Source organism: Dromiciops gliroides, chromosome 4 (genome assembly GCF_019393635.1).
Source record: "Dromiciops gliroides isolate mDroGli1 chromosome 4, mDroGli1.pri, whole genome shotgun sequence".
Classification (NCBI taxonomy): Eukaryota; Metazoa; Chordata; class Mammalia; order Microbiotheria; family Microbiotheriidae; genus Dromiciops; species Dromiciops gliroides.
Window position 1 is genome coordinate 423,270,607 of NC_057864.1, and position 21,887 is coordinate 423,292,493.

Genomic DNA, 21,887 nt, shown 5'->3' on the forward strand with positions numbered 1-21,887 from the left:
CTAACCAAGTCTTTAGGATGGTTTCAACACTTTTTTTGGGGGGGGTTGGGGGCAATGGGGGTTAAGTGACTTGCCCAGGGTCACACAGCTAATAAGTGTCAAGTGTCTGAGGCTGGATTTGAACTCAGGTCTTCCTGAATCTAGGGACAGTGCTTTATCCATTTCACCACCTAGCTGCCTCCAGTTTCAATACTTTTTAAAGAAAAAACAGCTTAAATTGCTTTGGGACAGGAGCTAGGATATTGCTCCAATTATAGAGGGTCAGCCTTAAAGTGACAGGGTCATAGATTTGTGTTCTGCTCCTGACACAGACTTGATGCTGGCTGAGTCAATTTCACAATGACCACAAATAATTCTAAATTACAAGTTTCAAACAAGTTGCATCAGTGGAGGAAATTTTCTCACAGAAAATTCTCCATGCTGATAAAAATCATAGGTCCAGACCCCTCAACAAACCAATGACATAAATTTGATCTCATTCTTTCCTTCTGAGCCTCCTCATAGCCACTGGAAAGACTGGAAGTCAGCCTTCACCTGGTTTTTGACTTGACTCTGCCTTGTCAACAGTCTCTCTGCCACCCTCCCAAAAGACATCACAAACTTCTTGATTTTGGCTTTCTATTTAGCCTGTCAGGATAATTAGGAAAAGATAACTTTCAGATATTGGATGGGAGCCCCAATGGAATTTCATCATAACTTTTCAGCTTATGCATGTGGCCTCAGTCACAATTTTTGTGTTACTGCATGAATGTTTATAGAATATAGTCTTTGTCTCATAGTAACTACTGAATGTCAGCCATCTCATGCATAAAAATAAAACAAAACAATCAAACGATGCCCCCCCATGCTATATACAACATCAAATTGTCATATTCATAGAGAATTAGAAGAACATGTCGAAGCTCTTCCAGGTCCCTGGTTATTACCAATAGTGTTGAGCCTAACTGTGTAAGATGCATTGGATAAAACTTGAGCTATTTCATAGTGCTACCTTACTCTTCTGAGGGGTGAGCATTGGTCAACTCTTTTTAAGCCACAGAAATCACCTGTACTTTTGTAACCACCAAGGAAAAGTAAGAAAGACTGAAATAATATCATAGAACAATAAAATAGTAAGTATTCTATCCTTCATTTCAGTGGGGATGCTTAGGCTCAGGGATATTTCAGATATTCCCATACCACAGAAGGAAGCTTTAGCCCCACAATTCATTAACTCATTGAGGTCATAGGTCTGCTCCTCTTCCCAGTAAACTTAACCCATACATCGGTCAATACTTGACATGACTAACTAACCTTCCTGTCCTAGACTTTGGATCTTAGAAAAAATTTCTCTAAGCCTTCAGAATTGATCTATTATTAGTTTGTTAAACACAGGACTCTTGTGTGTTGCATGTAATGTGTTTGTATTGTATGGCAGATGGGTCCAATATACATTGTGTTATATTTGTGATCTGCAATGAGATCAGCAGAAAAGATACTATCTCGTCTGTTTTATCATATTCTCATGCTGTGTTAAAATATAGAAAGTTTACAGGTGATGGTATGGGGTAGATACACTGGAAGGACTTAGGCACAAAAGTGGAAGGATTTAGGAACAAAACTGAAAGGAGTTAGGCGTAGTATCCAGAGGCAGATTTTCTACCTTTTTTGTGAGGACTAGGGGAAGAAGTTTTGTCATTTTGTGGCATTTAGAATACAATATGCTGAAGAAATAACATTCTACACCATTAGATCCAGGAGGTTTTACTGTTCTTCTTGGCTTTAACCCAAATAAATTTCCTCCACACCCCCACCTCTTAAGACCCTAACTTCCGTCAGAGTACAGCTCAAGGGCTGCCCCCCTTTTTAGATTCCCTCAGTTGTTAGTGCTTTTTTTTTTTTTTTTAAACTGGACCTCATGTTTCATCAGGCTAAGGAGCGCCTAGTGGGGAACTCCCTCCACTAATGTGGATTGGCAGCAAGTCAGTAAAACAACTTGGTCTGAGTCATACAGCCAGTATGTGTCACAGAAGGGGCTCCAATCTAGAACTTCTGGAGGGTGGCTTTCTATACAATATGACACACTGACTCTTTAATCTCTTGCCATAACTTTGCATATCATTTGCCTTACCTTATCTGTATGATTGTTTTATCTCCTCCTTCCTAGAAAGTAAGTTCCTTGAGGGCAGCAACTATTCTTTGTTTGTTTGTTTTTCTCTTTCTCTCTCTTCTTTGCTAACACATGCCTCCCTGTAATAAATGCTTACTGAATCCAAGTTTGTTTGATGTATCCTTGTACATGTGGACATATGTGGAAATGTACATTGCACCAGAAGCATGAGGATAATCTACAATGTGAGAAATAAAAATGAAAGCAATTTTCTTCAATGCTAGAATTTTATTTTTGTTCATCTTCAACTCCACCTCCCCTCCCCCACCGCCAGGCTGTCGAATGCTTAGAGGAGTTTTAAAGAAGGGAACCCTTAGCTAGAGCAGGGGCTTGGTTGCTTACTGAGCTGATAAATCCCAGGGGCCCTGCACATCTGGACTTCTCAGGCAGCCCTTTCATCACAGAAGGAACTGGCTAGCAGCTTGCTGATTATTGTCTGAAGCTCTATTTTTTAATGGGAGGGAAACTAGGCCAAGCAAGGCCGAGTGCTTCATGCCCACTTTCACAGCATGTCACAGACAGCCTTTTCCCTAAATCACACTTCCAGCCCTAGTCTGCTCCTGGCCTGCCTCAGCATTATTATTATTATTGTAATAAGCAGGCAGATTGGAGGGGTTTTTAAACCAAAACACAGCTGGTGAGTCTAATTTTAGACAGATCGAGATGAGTGTCCCTCTTTAACAGGCTTGGTTTCTCAAACTCCTTCCACACATTAAGTTGCTTTTTTAGCCAGATGTCTCCTGCCTGGTGAGCATGTTTCTTTTGCATCAGCACTTTCCTTGGCGTGGTCTTTTCATGTGAGCATTCTAACTTAGCACACTCCTCACTGTGACTTTCTCTTTGCTGGGGAGAAGCAAAAAGCTGTTTGTGTGCAGATGGTCTATGAGATCCAGTAATAACTTGGATGATTTGTGTCATACTGATGAGAAGTTCCTGAGGAGCATGTTTGCGAGGGATAAAGATTTCTCCAATGCCGGGCTTGAATCTAGAAAGGTGGGGTTATCATCTTTCTGTTATGTTGGCTCTACTGGGATGACAACCATTATCAAATGCATACTGTAGAAGTAATGCTAATCATCAGTTAATTATTCTAATGTGCAGCTGCACTTTTCTGTAATGTGCTCTCAGTTTTCAAATCCAGTTTTGTAAAACAGCCCAAACACAATCTTTAGCCTTCTTTGAAACCGACCAGACTGGGTTCTCCTCCCCTCAGTCAGGACTTGTCTCTTGAGCAGATCTTAAACTCATTTGGTAATGATGAGAGTTTGCTAAGATGCTACTTATAGCTTTTAAGGTCCATACTGAAAAGGAATTAATATTGAAATTCTATGGGTACAAAAGAGTGCTGGCCAAACCTGCATTTAGGAAGACCCAGGTCCAAATCCCAAATCTTACACTTAGTAGCCACGTGACCATGACCAAGTCACCTAATTTCTTTCAGCCTCAGTTCCCTTATCTGTCAATTATTTTTCAAATTACATAATCTTGGGGAAGCCACAACTTTCTTGGGCTTCAGTTTTGTCATCTGGAAAATGAATCTATTTTGCCTTTGGGGTCCCTTCCAACTCAATATCTCTGATTCCTTATAATTTTTTTTTTCTGGGAGGGGCAATGAGGGTTAAGTGACTTGCCCAGGGTCACAGAGCTAGTAAATGTCAAGTGTCTGGCACCGGATTTGAACTCAGGTCCTCCTGAATTCAGGGCTGGGGCTTTAACCACTGCTCCACCTAGTTGCCCCCATCCCACATCCTTTTACCTCAGTAGTGGTGAGAAAAAATTTGTTCCGCAGTAAATAAATTTACCATCTGGAAAATTGGCATTAAAAGGTACAGGGCAGTATTACCAGTGAAACACTGATTTTTATTCCCTCTGCTTCATATACTCAAAATTAGACTAAAATGTTTATTTTTGTTCAGATGGTTTGCTTTTGTTTAAATTGTACTAATTGGTTTCATGTAAAAGTACTTTTCTCTTTTGCTTCTTTCAAAATCTAGAAGAGAAAATGCAAAAATTTCTTCACTTAAACACCATAAAATCACAGCTATGGTGTTGGCTTTGTCAACAGATAATCACAATGTGATGAGACTTATATGAAAACCAGGTTCATTTCAAGAGAAATGAACATGTATGTGAACCCCAATGGGGGTTCCCAGTTCTTATAGAAGATATTAGAATCCATGCCCAAAGGTTTTCAAAGGAATGGATGTAGCTTTTCATATAGATTAGAGAGCTTTGTCATTTCTGTTGACTCATCCTACCAGTTCCTCAGAAAAGAATATGCTGCAAAAAGGTTAGCAAGAGTTCATTTTAGCTACTTTTTCTTTTTTTGGTGGGTCAATGAGGGTTAAGTGACTTGCCCAGGGTCACACAGCTAGCCAGTGTCAAATGTCTGGGGATGGATTTGAACTCAGGTCCTCTTGAATTCAGGGCCAGTGCTTTATCCACTGTGCCACCTAGCTGCCCTCCCTAATGATTTTTTTCTAGAAAACAAAAACAATAGCAAAACAAAAAAGAATTAACAAAAAATATTTTTGTGCAGTTCATAACACAATGCAAGTCTTATACGAATTGAAATCTTTCTAAACTAATATGAAAAATATCCATTTTTCAGTTTTCCTCAAGACTTCAATAATGCTTATGAAGTGGCCCATAGACATCATTCTATCCTCCAGAAATCTCAAATATTTCTGAATTTATGGCTGCAATTTCAGAGTTTTTTGGTTTGGGTTTTGTTTTGTTTGGTTTGGTTTTTTTTTTTTGGTTGATACGGAAACATTCTTCAGATGCCTTACTAGGCTTGTTATATTCTGTAACTTTGCAAAAATCATGCATACTTTCCTCCTCCACAAAAGGCTGTGTTTTTAAAAGCTAGAAGAAACTGATTGTTAATGTTGAACCCATAATTTAACCCAGTAGAAATAGAATTAGATGTAATTAGATGGGAAGATGAAACTTGAAAGGCCCAAACTCAAATCTGATGAACTCAAACGAGGCAATTTCAATGGAATTTTTTTTTTTAATTTCTGACCCTATGTTTTGGAATAGGTCATAATTTTTCTAGGGTTTTTTTTAAAATACTTTTGGATTTTGTTTTTAAATGACTAATTCTAGGAGGGACTTTTTAAGGGAAACTTCAATTCAGAAATTCAATAAACATTTACTAAGTGCTTACTAGTGTCAAGTACTATGCTAATCACTGGGGAGACAAAAAGACAAAAGTCAATCCCTGCCCTCAAGTTACTTAGAATGGAATTTGGAGATATCTATCCCTTGAGGAGTTTTCCAGATCACAGAGAATTTAGGATTATATTTTTAAGTTTAGTGGCCATCTAAGGCCAACCCTCTATTTTTACAAATGAAAAACTGAGCCCTAGTGATGTTAAGTGAATTTCCTAGGGTCTTGGTGCCTGAGAAAGAGCTCCATACTTAGAAGAACTGGGCTTGAATCCCTGTTCCACCAATTAGTACCTGTGTGACCTTGAGCAAGTCATTTCTCTTCCCTTGGCTGGCTTCAGTTTCTTTGTCTGATGAGGGGATTTGACTAGATGATTTCTAAGGTCTAATCCTATGCTAAATCCTATGACTATTTTTAGGAATAGGCAGAATCTATCTATATTTCTTCAGAGATAGAGACCTAAAGGACTTGCAAAATCCTATTGGGTACTATTATAAATTTTAATTTCTCTTCCTGTTAATCTATTTGGTTTAAAAACCAACCAACCAAACAAAACAAAACAAAAAAAAGTGGCATCATTTAAGTTGGGATCTTTTACTATCAGGTCTTTCTCTCCTACCATTTCATTGTGCACATTAGACATTTCCCACCCGTGCCTTTTTGGTCATGCCACTTCAGTGACCTAAATACCCACCTTTCTTTCCTATGATTTTCTCTTTCTTTCTTTCTTTTCGGGGTAATGAGGGTTAAGTGACTTGCCCAGGGTCATGCAGCTAGTCCGCTGCAAGTGTTTGAGGCCAGAATTGAACTCAGGTCCTCCTGAATCCAGGGCCAGTGCTTTATCCACTATGCCACCTAGCTGCCTCCTCCACCTTTCTTTCCAATCTAAGTCCTGATTATTCTGAAGTGACCTAGCCCTCCTGGGAAAACCTAAAATCATTTTTATCCTCAAGTCAATCTGGGATGGATAATATAGTACCCTCCTGAGGTCTTATCTCTTGCCATCTCTAACTGCTGTTTGCATCTTTCATGGTTATTTATCTTTTTATTTCCTGTGTATTTTATCTCTTCACCTGTTTCTTAAGTTCCTCTTAGGACAGGAGCTGGCTGCTTTATCCTCTGTTGTACTTTGTCTTGGTATCTAAACACCTCTGTTCTTGTTAATTTCTTTGGTGTGATTTGTAGGAAAACTAAGGTCAAATTAGCCTTTTTGCTATTTTATATATATATATATATATATATATATGTATTTATATGTATTTATGTATTTATATGTATATATAATATATATCTCACATGCGCATACACACATATATATGTATGTGTATGTATGTATATATATATATATATTCATTTGTTGGTCATCTATAGTAAGGAATTTAGAGTTCAGTAGGTCTGAGTATCTAAGTTTTTCAGTAGTGGTCCACCTGGTAAGTATTTTATGTATCATATGTATCTTAGATGACTGAACTAAATTCTGTAAATAACTCTATTTACCTTCCATTATAGTTGTTAATTGAGATCTAAGACTTCTAGCCTTGACCAAGTGCTACAGTTTCCACAATGATAGGTAGTAGTTGGTTGATTCATGGATGCTAGTTAGAGAAAAATAACTTTTGCTCAAAATTTCAGGCTACAATACACTCTGGGTTCTGTTAAGGGCTAAAATTCTAGCTAAACTGTCTAAAATATCTAATGAGTGGTCGCCAATAAATTATAAGCTTTAGCAAGAGTTAGACTTTTAAGCATTTATTAAGGAGAATAAGAATTTTGGTAAAGAGAGAGAAAGGCCTAGATTCCTATCTATTAAAGGGAGAGCACATTTCTAGCTCTGCTCTCCACCAGAGTCCAGAGGAAAGAGCCGCGAGACTGAGCGCCAGTCTCTTCCTTCTTCCCACTACCCAACGTCACTTCCTGATGCCAAAGAAAAGACTCCTGGTCTTGCCCTCAAAGACCTTCGCTTCATGGGCAGAACTCTTCTACAGTAAGTATCCAGCAGGTGCCGTTATTCCAATTGTTACAGTTCAGCAGACCTCAAGTTAGCTCTCAAGTAGGGCTCACCTTGGACAACCAGGCCCTAGTTTAAGCCTCTCTCTCTTTTTTTTTTTTTTTTTTAGTGAGGCAATGGGGGTTAAGTGACTTGCCCAGGGTCACACAGCTAGTAAGTGTCAAGTGTCTGAGGCTGGATTTGAACTCAGGTACTCCTGACTCCAGGGCCGGTGCTCTATCCACTGTGCCACCTAGCTGCCCCATAGCCTCTCTTTTTTAAAATGAGGAAAGTGACTCCCACCATGACTTGCCCGAAGTGAGGCATCTGTTGTCGGACTCCCCTCGGCTTTTTTTAGCCTAAGTGTTCTTTTCCTGGAACCACAGTGTTTATAAGCAGCTTGCTGTATAGCATTTATTGTGATGGACCAAGTTTTTGATTTGGAGCTGGTCATTAAGCCAGGGTTTTAGATTCAGCTTCCTCATGTCTGTTTTATCACTACAGGCGATATCTACCATGGATCCTTGTCTGACTCTCCAGAAACATGCCATTGGTCACAAGGGGATCCCAGGTGAAGGAGTATGACTAGGTCAGCATACATCATTACCATTATTGGCAGGAACTCAAAAATATTTTTCCTATTGGTCTTCATCTTTGTATAAAGAAGATACCGCTACTTTGCAGTTTGTGAAATTTGCCGCAGTTTATTGTCTTAATGCATTTGTCATTTTACATGAACATGGTTGATGGTTAGGAGTCACAGGAACATAAGAATTTTCCATGGGTAATCCTGTCTTCCAACGTTTTCTTCCTTAGGATGCTTCCCTGATGGACATGAACTCTTTAAGTCCCTTGATGCCAACATCCCCTTTATCCATGATAAACCAATACAAGTTTGAAGATGAGCCAGACTCAAAGGACCTTTTCATTACAGTCGATGATCCCGAAAGCCACATTACTACGATTGAAACTTTCATCACCTACAGAGTTACAACTAAGGTAACCCTTTTGAGCTTTCTTTTTCCTCCATCACAAGTGTTTTCTTTGAAAATTTAGCAGTGCTTCCACTTGATTTTACACTTGGCGTTTTGGAATCTTGGCAGGATTTAGCGCTGAATTGCTCATCGCTGCCTTAAGCATTTTGTACGACTCAGATTTTCTCTTCTGTCAGCCAGCTGCTTCCTAAGAGTTTGGTTAAATTCAGATACGCTGTTGAAACTACAGTATAAAGTGATCCATTTCAAAGGAGTTGTGCCCAGTCTGTAATAACAAGTATGTATGCATGTATGTATGTATGTGTGTATGTGTGTTTATATTTTTGTTAATAAAATTATAAACACCCTTCATGGAGAAAATGGCCTTAGTGTTCAAGGATAAAACATCGCATGAATACAGTTTTAACATTTATCAATTCACATAGTAGCACATATTCTTCTTTTTTTTTGGATGGGGCAATGATGGTTAAGTGACTTGCCCAGGGTCACACTACTAGTAAGTGTCAAGTGTCTGAGGTCACATTTGAACTCAGGTCCTCCAGAGTCCAGGGTTGATGTTTTTTTTATCCACTGTGCCACTTAGCTGCCCCTGTAGCATATATTCTAAAGCACTTGATAGGCTTTTACAGATTTGACTTGTCCTCACCAAGAAGAGGTAGTTGATAATGCCCCCATTTTGTAAGTATGGAAATTGAGCTGTGCAGAAATTTTAACTGAGAGAGAGATCCAGAGCTTGCTTTTGACTTTCCATGGAAAAGGTTTTGTTTTGTTTTGTTTTGGGGAGGCAATGGAGGTTAAGTGACTTGCCCAGGGTCACACAGCTAGTAAGTGTCAAGTGTCTGAGGCTGGATTTGAACTCAGGTCTTCCTGAATCCAGGGCCGGTGCTTTATCCACTGCGCCACCTAGCTGCCTCTGGTGGAAAAAGTTTTTAAAGAAAATCAAGCAATGAAAGTTCATGGCATACATATATATCACTTCCCTGCCACTTTCCCCTACTCTTAGCACCTTTGCTCTGATTACCTGCTGCCATTACAATGTATTTGGTTTTTATCCACATGGTTGTTTGTATATTGTCTCCTTCATTAGAATGAGCTCCTTGAGGGCAGAGTCTTTGTTCTTTACCTTCCTTATATTTATATCACATAACACAGTGTCTGGCCCGTGTTAAGCACTTAATACTTTTTGATTGTTGATTTATTTCAGTGTCTTTAAATCTGTCAGATTAACTTGTGATGCTGTTATACACTGTGTTCTTGTTTTTCTCTTTCTTACTTTGACTGTACCCCAATAAAAATCCCAAGTCTCCCAAGCAAGCTTAACTTTAGAGATGCTTTTCATCATCTTAGCTGCAGCAAAATGAAATACTCAATTAAAACAGATCTCAAAGATATCTGACCAAGTCATAGAGGTGCTATAGTTTATGTTGATGGTTACCTTGCCTATACTGATGTATTTGTTGACCCTTACAGTGGACAGCTAGATGGTGCAGTGGATAGAGTGCCAGCCCTGGAGTCAAGAATACCGAAGTTCAAATCAGGTCTTGGATGCTTACTAGCTGTATGATCCTGGGCAGGACACTTAAGTTTGTTTGCCTCAGTTTCCTCATCTGTAAAATTACTGGAGAAGGAAATGACAAACCATTTCAGTATCTTTGCCAAGAAAACACTACATGGAATCATGAAGATTTGAACATCACTGAAACAACGAACCAGAAGTATTGAAGCATAATTATATATATTACATGATATTTACTTTATTAATATCACATATATACACATGTAGGCATGTATGAATTTAAAAAGTTACCTAGATATATAATTTCATTATTGAGATGCTTGTTATAAGGAGACTCCCACTACCATTGAAGATTGCCATTCTGTCTATAACTTGTAGTCTTTGAGAGTTGCCTATGACACTGAAAGATAAAATGGCTTGCCCGTTTTCAATCAGCCACCCACAAGCATTTATTAAGCACCTATTGTATGTCAGGTATTGTGGAATAGTGGCTAGAGAATTGACCTTGAAGTAAGGATGTCCTAGACTCAAGTCCTTTCTCTGACACACACTGGCTATGTGACATTGTGAAAGTCATTTAACCGCTTAATGACCTTGGCAGAGGAAGTGTTGATCTATACAAAAAACGGATCAAAATGTATTAAGTCCCAATGAAGATTTGGCCCAGACCAGATTAAAATGTAACTGGGAACTAGTTCACAAAATAAATAAAAAAATTCGATAAGACATAGTATATTTTAATAATAAGTCAATATATGGGCCACAGGGATCCTTACATATGGTTTAGTGCCCTCTTGGTTTCTATTTAAATATGACACCACTGCTCTATGTTAGGAGTTATGCCAGGACCATAAAACAACCTCTGCCCTGAAGGAGGTTACATTCTATATTAGTAGAGACAACTTCTACAAGCTAAAAAAGTATATACTAGGGGGCAGCTAGGTGGCACAGTGGATAAAGCACTGGCCCTGGATTCAGGAGGACCTGAGTTCAAGTCCAGGCTCAGATACTTGACACTAGCTGTATGACCCTGGGCAAGTAACTTATCCCCCATTGCCCCAGGGGAAAAAATACCAAAACAAAACAAAATAAAAAGTAAAGGTACATGTGGTACTACTAGATGGAGGACAATAGCAGCTTGGGAAATTAGAAAATCCCTTCTATAAAAGATGGAGCTGGAGTTAAACTTTGAAAGAAATGAACAATTCTAGTAGATGCACAAAGAGAGAATACAGTTTATGTATAGGAAGTCACTTTGTTTCATAGCTAGCAGGTATCTGAGGCAGGGCATGAGCCTGAAGTCTTCCTGTCTTCAAGGCCACACTATCAGACCTTTGTCTATATATACATGCCTGTATGGTAGATGTTCTAATAAAAGTAGTCCCCAGTTTATGAATACCTATGAATAGATGTTGGAGGCATCTGAATTCGAAGCACTAGTCCCTGCCTCAACTTCCTTAGAGAACCAAGTGCTTTGTAGCATATCAAATATGCCCCATCTAGGGAATGACTGACTTGACCTAGAGAGATCTTTTCAGGTGCACGTTTAGAAGCATAAAGAATGAATAATGGAATGGTGCCCCAGTGGCCTGAGTAAAAAATTCTTTATCAGAGATCATGTGGACTAAAATCAGTCTTGGAGGATCCTGACCTGAAATAGGGTAGTCAGGCTCTTCTTGTTCTCTGTAGCTCATATTTCAACTCCAGGGTCTGGGGAAAACCCTCTTTAAGTTTAGATTTGACTCCCATAAAAGGAATAATAGTGACTCTACAAAGGTACTCAAAGTACATATGGAGTAGGTCAGGTAGAAAACACCCATTTCCTCTACCACAAAAGAAATGCATAAATCCCAAAGGACTCATGGGTGTAAACTGACATATATTTAAAGCACAGTGACCCTATTGTACTTCTATTGTACTCTCAAGGGTTGGGGGTGGGGTGATACTTAAGACATGAAACATTTGGAGCTGCTGAACATGCATTTCAAGCTCACTGTGCTTCTGCACTTTCTGTAGAATTTACTCAAGGTCTTTATCATCTGGAAGGTCAGAGCATGGATTGGGCTTATGATTGTGGTAGTGGTCTTTGCCTCCAAAAGCTGTTGTGGGGGCTAACCCCTGCTTGGCAACTAATATCCAGACCTAAGTGAAGGGAAAGGAATATGCATTTCTTAAGCATCTACTGTATGCCAAGCACTGTGCTAAGTGTTTTACAAATATTATCTCATTTCTTCCAAGGAGCTCTTAATTCTGTACACTTAGTAGAAACAATCATCTCAAGATCATTTTTTGGTCATCTGTGATCTCGGAAAAAGCAGACTCATAAGGTTACTGTCAAGGTTAGAAAGATTCATTTTAGGATCACTATTTGGTCTGCTGTGCTTTTGGAAAGAAACACAAAGCAGAAGGGGCAAGGAGAGACCTGATGACGTGATGTTTATAGTCTCAGGTTTGTGGAGGCTGAAAGTGTGCATAAAAAGTCCAGGCTCCTGACAGTTTTAAAAAAGGAAGAGAGGAGGAAAATGTTTTCTTCTTTTAAGTTTGCTGAGTATGTGGCTTCTCTTGTTTCAGGGGCCAATATTCTTTGGCATAGTCTCTGGTTGCTATATTTTCCCAAAGAGTAAGTCCCCATAGCACGGAGCTACAGTCTATAGGGTATCTCCCTCATGCCCAGCTTCAGTCATGCTCCATGGTATAGTCTAGTCCAACCCCCTCCTATGAGGGAAATGAGGGCCATGGACTGAATGACCTCTGAAGCCTTTTCCTGTTCTAAATTTATGATCTTGTGTGAATTTATGAAGAACTTTTAGAACATAATCCCTTTATAAGCTGGAGATCTCCTACTATAAACTTTGAATTATCTGTGTGACTTGGAAGCCATTACCTGCTGCCTAGTTGTTGAACGTCTCCATGGGGATGGGGCTGAGATCTTGTTCACTACTTCAGAGAGATTGGCCATGACACTAACTCAGCTTAAAATACCTATTTCCTGGGTCAGGATTTGTTGCTATCCACCTGTTATGCCTTTGCAGGGGATGGAGAGAAGGATTACAAATAGCAATTCCACACAGAATAAAATCCTATCCCAGAGAACAGAAATATTTCTCTGACCCAATCATTTATGTATGTATGTATGTATGTGTGTATGTATGTATGTATGTATTTATTTTTGGTGAGGCAATTGGGGTTAAGTGACTTGCCCAGGGTCACACAGCTAGTAAGTGTTAAGTGTCCGAGGCCGGATTTCAACTCAGGTCCTCCTGAATCCAGGGCCAGTGCTCTTTCCACTGTGCCACCTAGCTGCCCCCCAATCATTTTTATTAAGGAATAATTGAATCAGAGTTGGAAGGGACCTCAGTTATCTATCTAGTCCAATCTGTACTCTGCAAAGAATCAACAATTTACCTGACAAATAATCACTCTGACTTTGCTTGAAGACCTTCAACGAGGGGGACCCGTCCAAGGCAGCACATTGCACTTTTGGAAAGTCACCATTGTTAGGAAGTTTTTTTCTTTTATTATTTTTTTATCTCTTTTATTACTTTTTAGTTATAGTACTTCTCAAACCACATTTAAATACTTTGAACTATTTTGTTGTTGTTTAGTTGTTTTTCATTCATGTCTAGCTCTGTATGACCCCATTTGAGGATTTTTTGGCAAACATATTGGAATGGTTTACCATTTTTTTCTCTAGCTTATTTTACAGATGAAGAAACTGAGGCAAACAGAGTTAAATGATTTGCCCAGATAGTAAGTATCTGAGACCAGATTTGAACTCAGGAAAATGAATTTTTGAGGCCCAGAACTCTATTCACTGGACTACTTAACTGCCCTTTTGAACTATACTTTAAAATAAAAATCTACTTTATTTTAATTTAAAAGCAATTTACTAAGTGATTATTCTGTGTAATTTACTGTGCTGTTATAGGAAAGATATAATTGACACACCCCTTGACCTCAAAACACTGTAAAACAAATAGAGGAGATGAGATACACACAAATAACTATAATACTATGTAGAAAGAAATCAGAGAAACATGTTCCTGGGATAGTTCTTTGAGATCAGGTATAAAATTAAGCTTCCAGAATAGGTAATTATTCTTATAGTGTCTGCTCCTGTAGGACTTGGACCTAGATGATTTTAATTTCCATTTCCAGGGTTGAAAATTGTGAGGGAAGTATACAACCCAACCAGCATACATGTTATTAAATTACTTAAAAGTGTTCTGTACATATAATTTCTTATTTTTTATTACTTGATCATTTTCTGGGTGTTTACTCAATAATGAAAGTTTCACATTTTCTCAAGATTATCTTTTTGAAATCAGGATGTCACATTGTTCCTTTTTAATGCATTGCAAAGGAAATATCTTGGCAGTGTGTATTATTTGAAGCAGTCATTTTCAAGAGTAACCTGTTAGCATTAATAGCTTTCTGATCTTCACCTTATGACAATTAATTCTGCATTTTATGACTTGTAGCAAATTGTAGATTTAATCAGTATACGTGATAGACATTTCCAATGTGTGAAATGTACATGCTAAATTGTTTTTAAGGAATTTAACAATGTTTCATCCCACCACTACTCCTACAGAAAAAATCTCAACAATGACATTACTGTCATAAAATCTTTTCCCTCAAATTTCAGTACAATTAGAGGGAGGAAATACTACCTACAGAACTTTTTTCAAAAAGAGTACTCTGTGTGTTCATGAGAGAGAAAGAGAGATCATAAACAAGTTCCTAGGAGGCATGATAAATATTATTCTTTTAATTTTTTAATTAGAGGATTTTTGTTTTTGTTTGGCTTGGGACCCTCTCTATTTTTATTTTTTTTGCCAGTCACTCTAAATTGACACTTCCTTCTTTGTGAAAATATTTACCTTAATGTCTTTAACTTCTGCTACAAGACACAAATTCACATCACAGTAAAATATCCTGGAAACAACAGTGAATGTTTCTTTGTGAGGCAAAAAATCCATCAGTAGAATTCAGTGATGAATGGACCAGTATGCAAGATGCCAGAGTTTTCACATCCTATCATCATATTGTATGAAGGGATTTATTTGAGCAAATTCCTGGGAAATGTGCCTTGCACGTAAGGTCAGAATCTTCACCAGACTATAATAAAAAGGAAAACACAAAAGATGTTCCTCCAGTTTTTATTTTAATTAGTTGGTAAAGAGCAGTAATTTTAGACATTATATTCAGAGCATGCATATATGTTAGGAGGAAAAGCATGCCCAATATAATGATTTTATAAAATTTTATGGTTGGCAGATGGCTACTGTGAGACAGTTTTTTTAGCTTTGATTTTCAAAGCTAAAGGGATTTTAGCTTGATGCTTGCTTTTTCTTAGGAAGGACATCGAATTTGCTTTGTTTCTTCTGCTATATGAGCAGATACTTCACTGTACCAAAAATAATATACAAGCTGATAAACATCAAATAATTAGTATTTGTTAATTTCCTTTATAGGCTCAGATTTATTCCAGCATGTCCTAAATAATAAACAAACACCATTCATCTTGTGTTACTTATTGTCTTTTTTTTTCCTTCAGACATCTCGGGGTGAATTTGATTCTAGTGAATTTGAAGTTCGAAGACGTTATCAAGATTTTCTTTGGTTAAAGGGAAAACTTGAAGAAGCACATCCCACCCTCATTATTCCTGTAAGCTTTTTAGTTTTTCAGACTGCAGTAACTATTCTTTCCTTGCAAATATTTAATGCATGAAAGATAACATAGTATAATATAGTGATATCCAACTCAAAGAGAAACTGAATCCATACATGTTACATAGTGACTTAGAAAACCACAAATTAACATTACGTATGTTGTATTTTATTTTTATATATTTTGTTAAGCCCTTCCCAGTCATATTTTAATCTGCTTCTCTTCAGTTTGATACTTCTGATGTAGTAGATAGAGAGAAGGCCATGGAGTTAGGACTGGCTTCAAGCCCTGCCTCTGATATCTACCTGGTGGGTGATGCTGTGAAGTCATTTAAGCTATCAGTGATCCTAGCAACTTTTTAGGATTGTAGGTTACAGACAGATTGCCAGTCTGCTTTGATTGAAGAATTTCCCACAGTGGGAATTGCCTACACAGATAAATTCATAGTTTCCAATCCATTCCTCTATACACTAAAACAATGTTTAATATTTTTAAAACTTCATTTCAGGCCTTGAAAATTAGACTGATTTTATTTTTGAGAATGCTCTTGCCTTTTTTAAAAATCAAGACTTCTTTGAAATACCGATTTTTTTTTTTACATTATACCCAACCTCTGTTATTACTTTCTATTTCAAACTGTACAATTAAATCTGTTTTTGAAGATTTGTTTTCTATAGATGGCTGCATCTTCAAACTCATCAAATCATCCTGGATTCAAATCCTGGGTCTTCTACTTCAGTCTGTTATTAAACATTTATTAAACAACTATTTGTCAGGTCCCAGGGATTAAAAATATGTATAACACATGTATGATTGCGAGAAGGTAAGTTAGAATTATAGAATCATAGATTTAGAAATGGAAGCGACGGGCAGCTAGGTGATATTATTAGCTGTGTGACCCTGGGCAAGTCACTTAACTCTCATTGCCACCTCCCCACCCCCCCAAAAAAAAAGTAAAGAAAAGAAAAAGAGAAATGGAAGGGACTTTCAAGGTGGCCTAGTCAATTCTCATTTTATGGATGAGAAAACTGAGAAACAGAGAAGTTAAGTGACTTACTCAGACTCATTTAGCTACTAAGTATCAGATGCAGTATTTGAATTTATGTCTCCCTGATTCAAAGTCCAGTACTTGATCCATTTTACTACGTATCTTCATTACACTACTTAACCTCTGTGGACCTTCTTTTTATTTTCTACATACAGAATGAGTAGACTACAACTAGATGGACTCTAACTTCTCTTACAGGTTAAGCTTATAAGGTTAAGCTTTAATAACTTAAAACTGCACTAAGACTTTTGGAACACGTTCTGCCACCTACTCTGGGTAATTTTGTTATGCTTTGTTTCCTTAGCCTTTGCCAGAAAAATTCATAATGAAAGGCATGGTGGAGCGGTTTAATGATGACTTCATTGAGACTCGAAGAAAGGCACTGCATAAATTCTTAAATCGAATTGCTGATCACCCAACTTTAACTTTTAATGAAGACTTCAAAGTTTTTCTTACTGCACAAGCCTGGGTAAAAATCTTTGATTTTCAGTTCTATTATTCTTATACATTTCAATGCTCTATTGACTTTGTTCTTACTATTTATACTGATTTTTTTTCAGGGAGCATTATTCTTTATTCGGTGAATGAATATGAAGTTTTTAATATAAGTAAATGGCCTTTAGACAGAAGCCTGTATTAATTCTAAAAGTACCAAAAAACCTTTTTTGTTTTATTTGTAACTATGTGTCTCCTCCTACATACAGTTCTCTTTCTCTCTTTGAAGATGATTTTTAAAAATTCAAGTTGTTCTTTGCCTGTGTTGAATAAATATTCAGGGCTTTTTTTTTTTTTTTAATCTTCTCTTTCTTGGCATCTTTGAGAAATAAGAATGTGACAGTGTGTATCGGTTCTCCCGGACACCTTATGTCTTTTTGAAAGGCATCAGAAAGACAACCAAAGGACACTTCCTTCCCCAGGGGACTGGCCACACTTTTAAGTTACTGGACTTAATTAGATGATCTTGCCTCAGGCACTTACCAGCTGTATGACCTTGGTCATGTCATTTAACCTCTGAGATCCTTAATTTCTTCATCTGTGAAATTGGGTTAATAATTGGATTACCTATCACAGGATTGACGTGAGGAATTCTTAAAGTTCCATAAAAGGGTAAATTATTATCTTGTTTATAACAGTAGTGTAGCATCTTTTTTCTTTGTTGTATTTTTGTTATTAATTTTAGAACAACAGATGAGTTAAAGTTACTTAAATATTATATAATTTATGTCGACATTGAGATTTTATTTTTTATGCCTGTTACTGGTTAGGCAAATCTATTAAAAACCAAAAGGTACTGATATCTGGATAGCCTTTGTTCTGTTTTTGAGATGATATGGTCTAACTACAAGTTTATACTGCATTCTTAGAAATTGTCTAAGACAGGGTTCCTGAAGAAACTGATCAGTAGTCGTACATTGCCTAAAACAATGAACAATAGCAATGGTATCAAATCATTCTTAAGCATTAATGGATGAATGTGTTGTTTGGTCAAATAGTACTTCTATCACTAAACCCATAATATCAAAGATGTAAAATGAGAAGACACTTCAGAAGTCATCCAGTTTAACCCTTATCATTTTTTAAAAAATTGGAACCTTTTTTCTTTATATTACATACTTTCCTCAACATATCCCTCCCCTATCCCCTTTGGGGATCCATCCTTTATGGGAAACAGTTTAGTAAAAGTAACACATCAACTAATCCAACCATTATATGCAAAATTGAACACTCATAATACCCTAACTATCCCACCTTCCATACAAAATCTTGGTAATTTTAATTTACAGCATTTCTATTTGTTTTGTTTTGTTTTCCATTTGCATTGCTGTAATCATTGTAAATTTTTTGTTTTTCTGGTTCTGCATACTTAGCTTTGTTTCCATTTACACAACTCTTCCCAAGCTTCTCTATATCAAATTTATTATTTCTTGTGTCATAATAATATTCCCATTATACTCATGTACCACAGCTTATCTAACCATTTCCTAATACATATGCATCATTTTGTTTTCAGTCCTTTGCTGCTATATAAAATGCTGCTATAGATAGAAGGGTCCTTTCTATCTTTAACCTTCTTGGGGTATATGCCTAGCATCCTTCTAAATTGCTTTACAGAAAGATTTGACCCGTTCAGAGTTTCACAAACAGTACATTAGCATTTCTTTCTATAGCTCCTTAGTTTTTCTGTATTTCGGCAACTCCCTCCAGTGTTGACTTCCCATTTTGCCAGCTTTCTGCAGTTCAGCTGAAATCTCTATCATTTCAGTTGCATTCTGCTTATTATTAGTAATTTGGAGCATTCTATCATATAGTTATCAATAGTTTGTGATTCTTTTTTCACAATCCAATCAGATCCTTTGGTTACTTTTCTATTAGGATAAAGCCTTTGAACTATATTTATAGTATGTCTATGTTTCTTGGATATCAGACCTTTATCAGATGTTGCTGCAGTATTCTCCCTTTATATGGGAGGGAATGGGAGTCCCAGAGAGTTTAGGTGACTTGCCTCAGGTTATTTAGGTAGTTAGACAGCAGAGCCTTGATTCAAACCCTGGGCCTCTTCTTCCATATTGAGTGCTCCTTTTACTATGCCATGTGTATTTGCACAAACAACCATATGCACTTGGATATAAACATGTTTCTTAATTATTTTAGTATTTTCTTTAATATAGGTTGTAAAAGAAAATCTGTAACTGATAGCCTTTTATATATCATAATTTGTGTTTTAAAGTTGAGGAAACAAAGGTTCAGAGCGATCACATGACTTTCTCATGGTCACATTGCTATTAAGTGCAAACCTAAGTCATCTTCATATCAATTATAACAAACTAGGCAGCATTTCACGTTGCCACTGAGGAATCCAAGATTTGATACTTTTGTGGTCTCTTCTCTGGAGAAAGTCCTCAAAGAAAATAATTTGCTTGGTGGATGGAGCACTGGACCTGGAGTCAGGAAGACTTGAGTTCAAATCCAGCCTCAGACACTTACTGTGTGACCCTGAGCAAGTTGCTTAGCCCTATTTGCCTCAGTTTCCATCTGTAAAGTCGTTTGGAGAAGGAAGTGACAAACTATTCCATTATTTTTGCCACGAAAACCCCAAATGGGATCACAAAGAGTTGGACACAGCTGAGACAACTGAACAACAAAAAATGAGTTATTAATTCCCATCTTATCTTTCCAGTATAGCTAAGTAGCAATTATTCTTCTCCCATTCAAGATGAAGAACCCAGAACCCAAACCAGATGTTCTACCCTATAAGGCTGACAGCATAGAGGTTCACAGGGAAACAGTGATTCATAGATCTGAAAGTGACATTAAAACATTATAGTGGGGGGTAGCTAATTGGCACAGTGGATAGAGCACCGGCCCTGGAGTCAGGAGTACCTGAGTTCAAATCCAGACTCAGACATTTAACACTTACTAGCTGTGTGACCCTAGGAAAAGTCACTTAACCCCAATTGCCTCACTAAAAAACAAAACAAAACAAAACAAAACAAAAATTATAGTGCTTCAAAAGGAAAGCTGGTGGTAGAATGTGTTGCTAATAAGACCAAAGTCATAAATTTAATCCTTGTCTGGGCCATTTAGTGCTACTCCATTCCATGGCCAAGGATTGTATTCCTCTGGTGAGCTACCTAGCAATGTCTGCTACATCATAATTTTCTTGTAGTTCAAAGATCTTGAGATTATCTCTCCTTGATCTGTTTTCTAGGTCAGTTGTTTTTGATAATGTATGCTGTCATTTCCTTCTGCTTTCTACCCCCCAGTCTTTTATTTTGTCTTCTATTTAGTATTTCTTTTATTTGACCCATTCTATTTTTCAGGGACTTTAATTCTTGGGTAAGGTTTACCACTGGCTGTTCTAAACTATTAATTTTCCATGGCCTCTTTCCTCGCTAGATATTCCATTTGGTATCTCTTATTTCATTTTTTTCCCCAAATCCTCTGGTAGTCCTTGAGGCTAGAACATTTTTTTTCCTCTGTTTGTACTGGTTGTGGAATTATTTTCTTCTTGTGGGTCTACCCTAATGAGTTTCTCTTAGCCAAGGTATTTTTTCATCATGTTCAGAATTGTCTTCTTTTGGTTTACTCATATTTGTAGCCACATTTTCCAGACTGGGGCATTGTGTTTGATTCAAACTCCATTTCTGTATTTTTTATGATATATTTAGATTTTGCTAGATTCTGAGTTTGGTGGGTAAAACTAGGCTCTGTCTTCCATAAGGATTGCCTGGTCTTGTCACTTGCTATCATTTAGGCCCGAGTTGCCTGAATGCTGGTCTGGCCTTGAGTCTTTTCATAGATGGGGCTCCTGGACTGCCTATGATGATCCCTGCTCTGGTTAGAGGATCAGCCTTCTTCTCATTTGGCTTTCCAAAACCCCTAGATTCTCACCATTCCATCCTTATGCAGAATTCTGGAACTCTTTTTGTTCAGTTCACATTAATCACTATCCTTTCTCGTATATTTTTAGAACTTTACTGGGAGCATTTGTGGGGGATCTAGGTCATAGCATACCACCATTTCTCCACAACCCTTTATTATATAGTTCAATTATTTTCTATGTACTAGAGAAAGACAAATAATGTCAAAGCCATCAATAAATTAGTAATAGAAAAAGCACAAGTAATTTTACAGTGACGTCAAAAGTGGTTTGTACACATAAGAGTATGGAGACAGCTTAGGTAGATAGAACTTTATTTTAACAAGATAAGGAGAAAAATAAATAAATGAATGAATGAATTAATTAATTAATTAATTACTTAATAAACAGACAAGGAGTTTTAATAGATTGCAGCTCTATATGAGTCAACAATATGCCAGGGGAACCCCAAAACTAGTGGCTAGTAAAAGAGACTGTTGTTGTTCAGTTGTTTCAGTTGAGTCTGACTCCTTTTGCCTCTACTTTGGGGTTTTCTTGGTAAAGATACTGGAATGGTTTGCCTTCTCCAGCTCATTTTATGGATGAGAACTGAGACAAACAGGGTTAAGTGATTTGCCCAGGGTCACACAGCTACTAAGTGTTAAGTGTCTGAGGCTGGATTTGAACTCAGGTCCTCCTGTATCCAGGGCTTGTGCTCTATCTACTGCACCTCCTAGCTGCCCCTCCTTTCCCTTTATTTTTATGGCAATGACTAAAGTTTCTTATCTTCCATGGATGATACAATCAGCATCCATATTTTCACAACTATCCTTATTTGTAGGTTTGTCTCTTTGACTCATATTTGACCCAAAGTCTATGGTTCAAAAGGCCTCCATTGTTCCAAATGATTCAAGGCAACATTATATTGCTCAGCCTTTCAGATTCATTCATTGTTTATCCAACAATCATTTATTAAGTGGCCT

General features: G+C 37.4%; 1 protein-coding gene across 2 annotated transcripts in view; it reads left to right on the forward strand.

Annotated features, from left to right (window-relative positions):
* Window positions 1–21,887, forward strand: part of SNX7 (sorting nexin 7) — a 125,534-nt gene that overhangs the window by 15,662 nt on the left and 87,985 nt on the right. For both annotated transcript variants that reach the window (XM_043964146.1, XM_043964145.1), the window contains exons 2-4: window positions 8,128–8,310; window positions 15,383–15,493; window positions 16,849–17,013. In XM_043964146.1, the coding sequence (XP_043820081.1) occupies window positions 8,128–8,310; window positions 15,383–15,493; window positions 16,849–17,013 (459 nt within the window). The remainder of the gene's footprint in view (window positions 1–8,127; window positions 8,311–15,382; window positions 15,494–16,848; window positions 17,014–21,887) is intronic.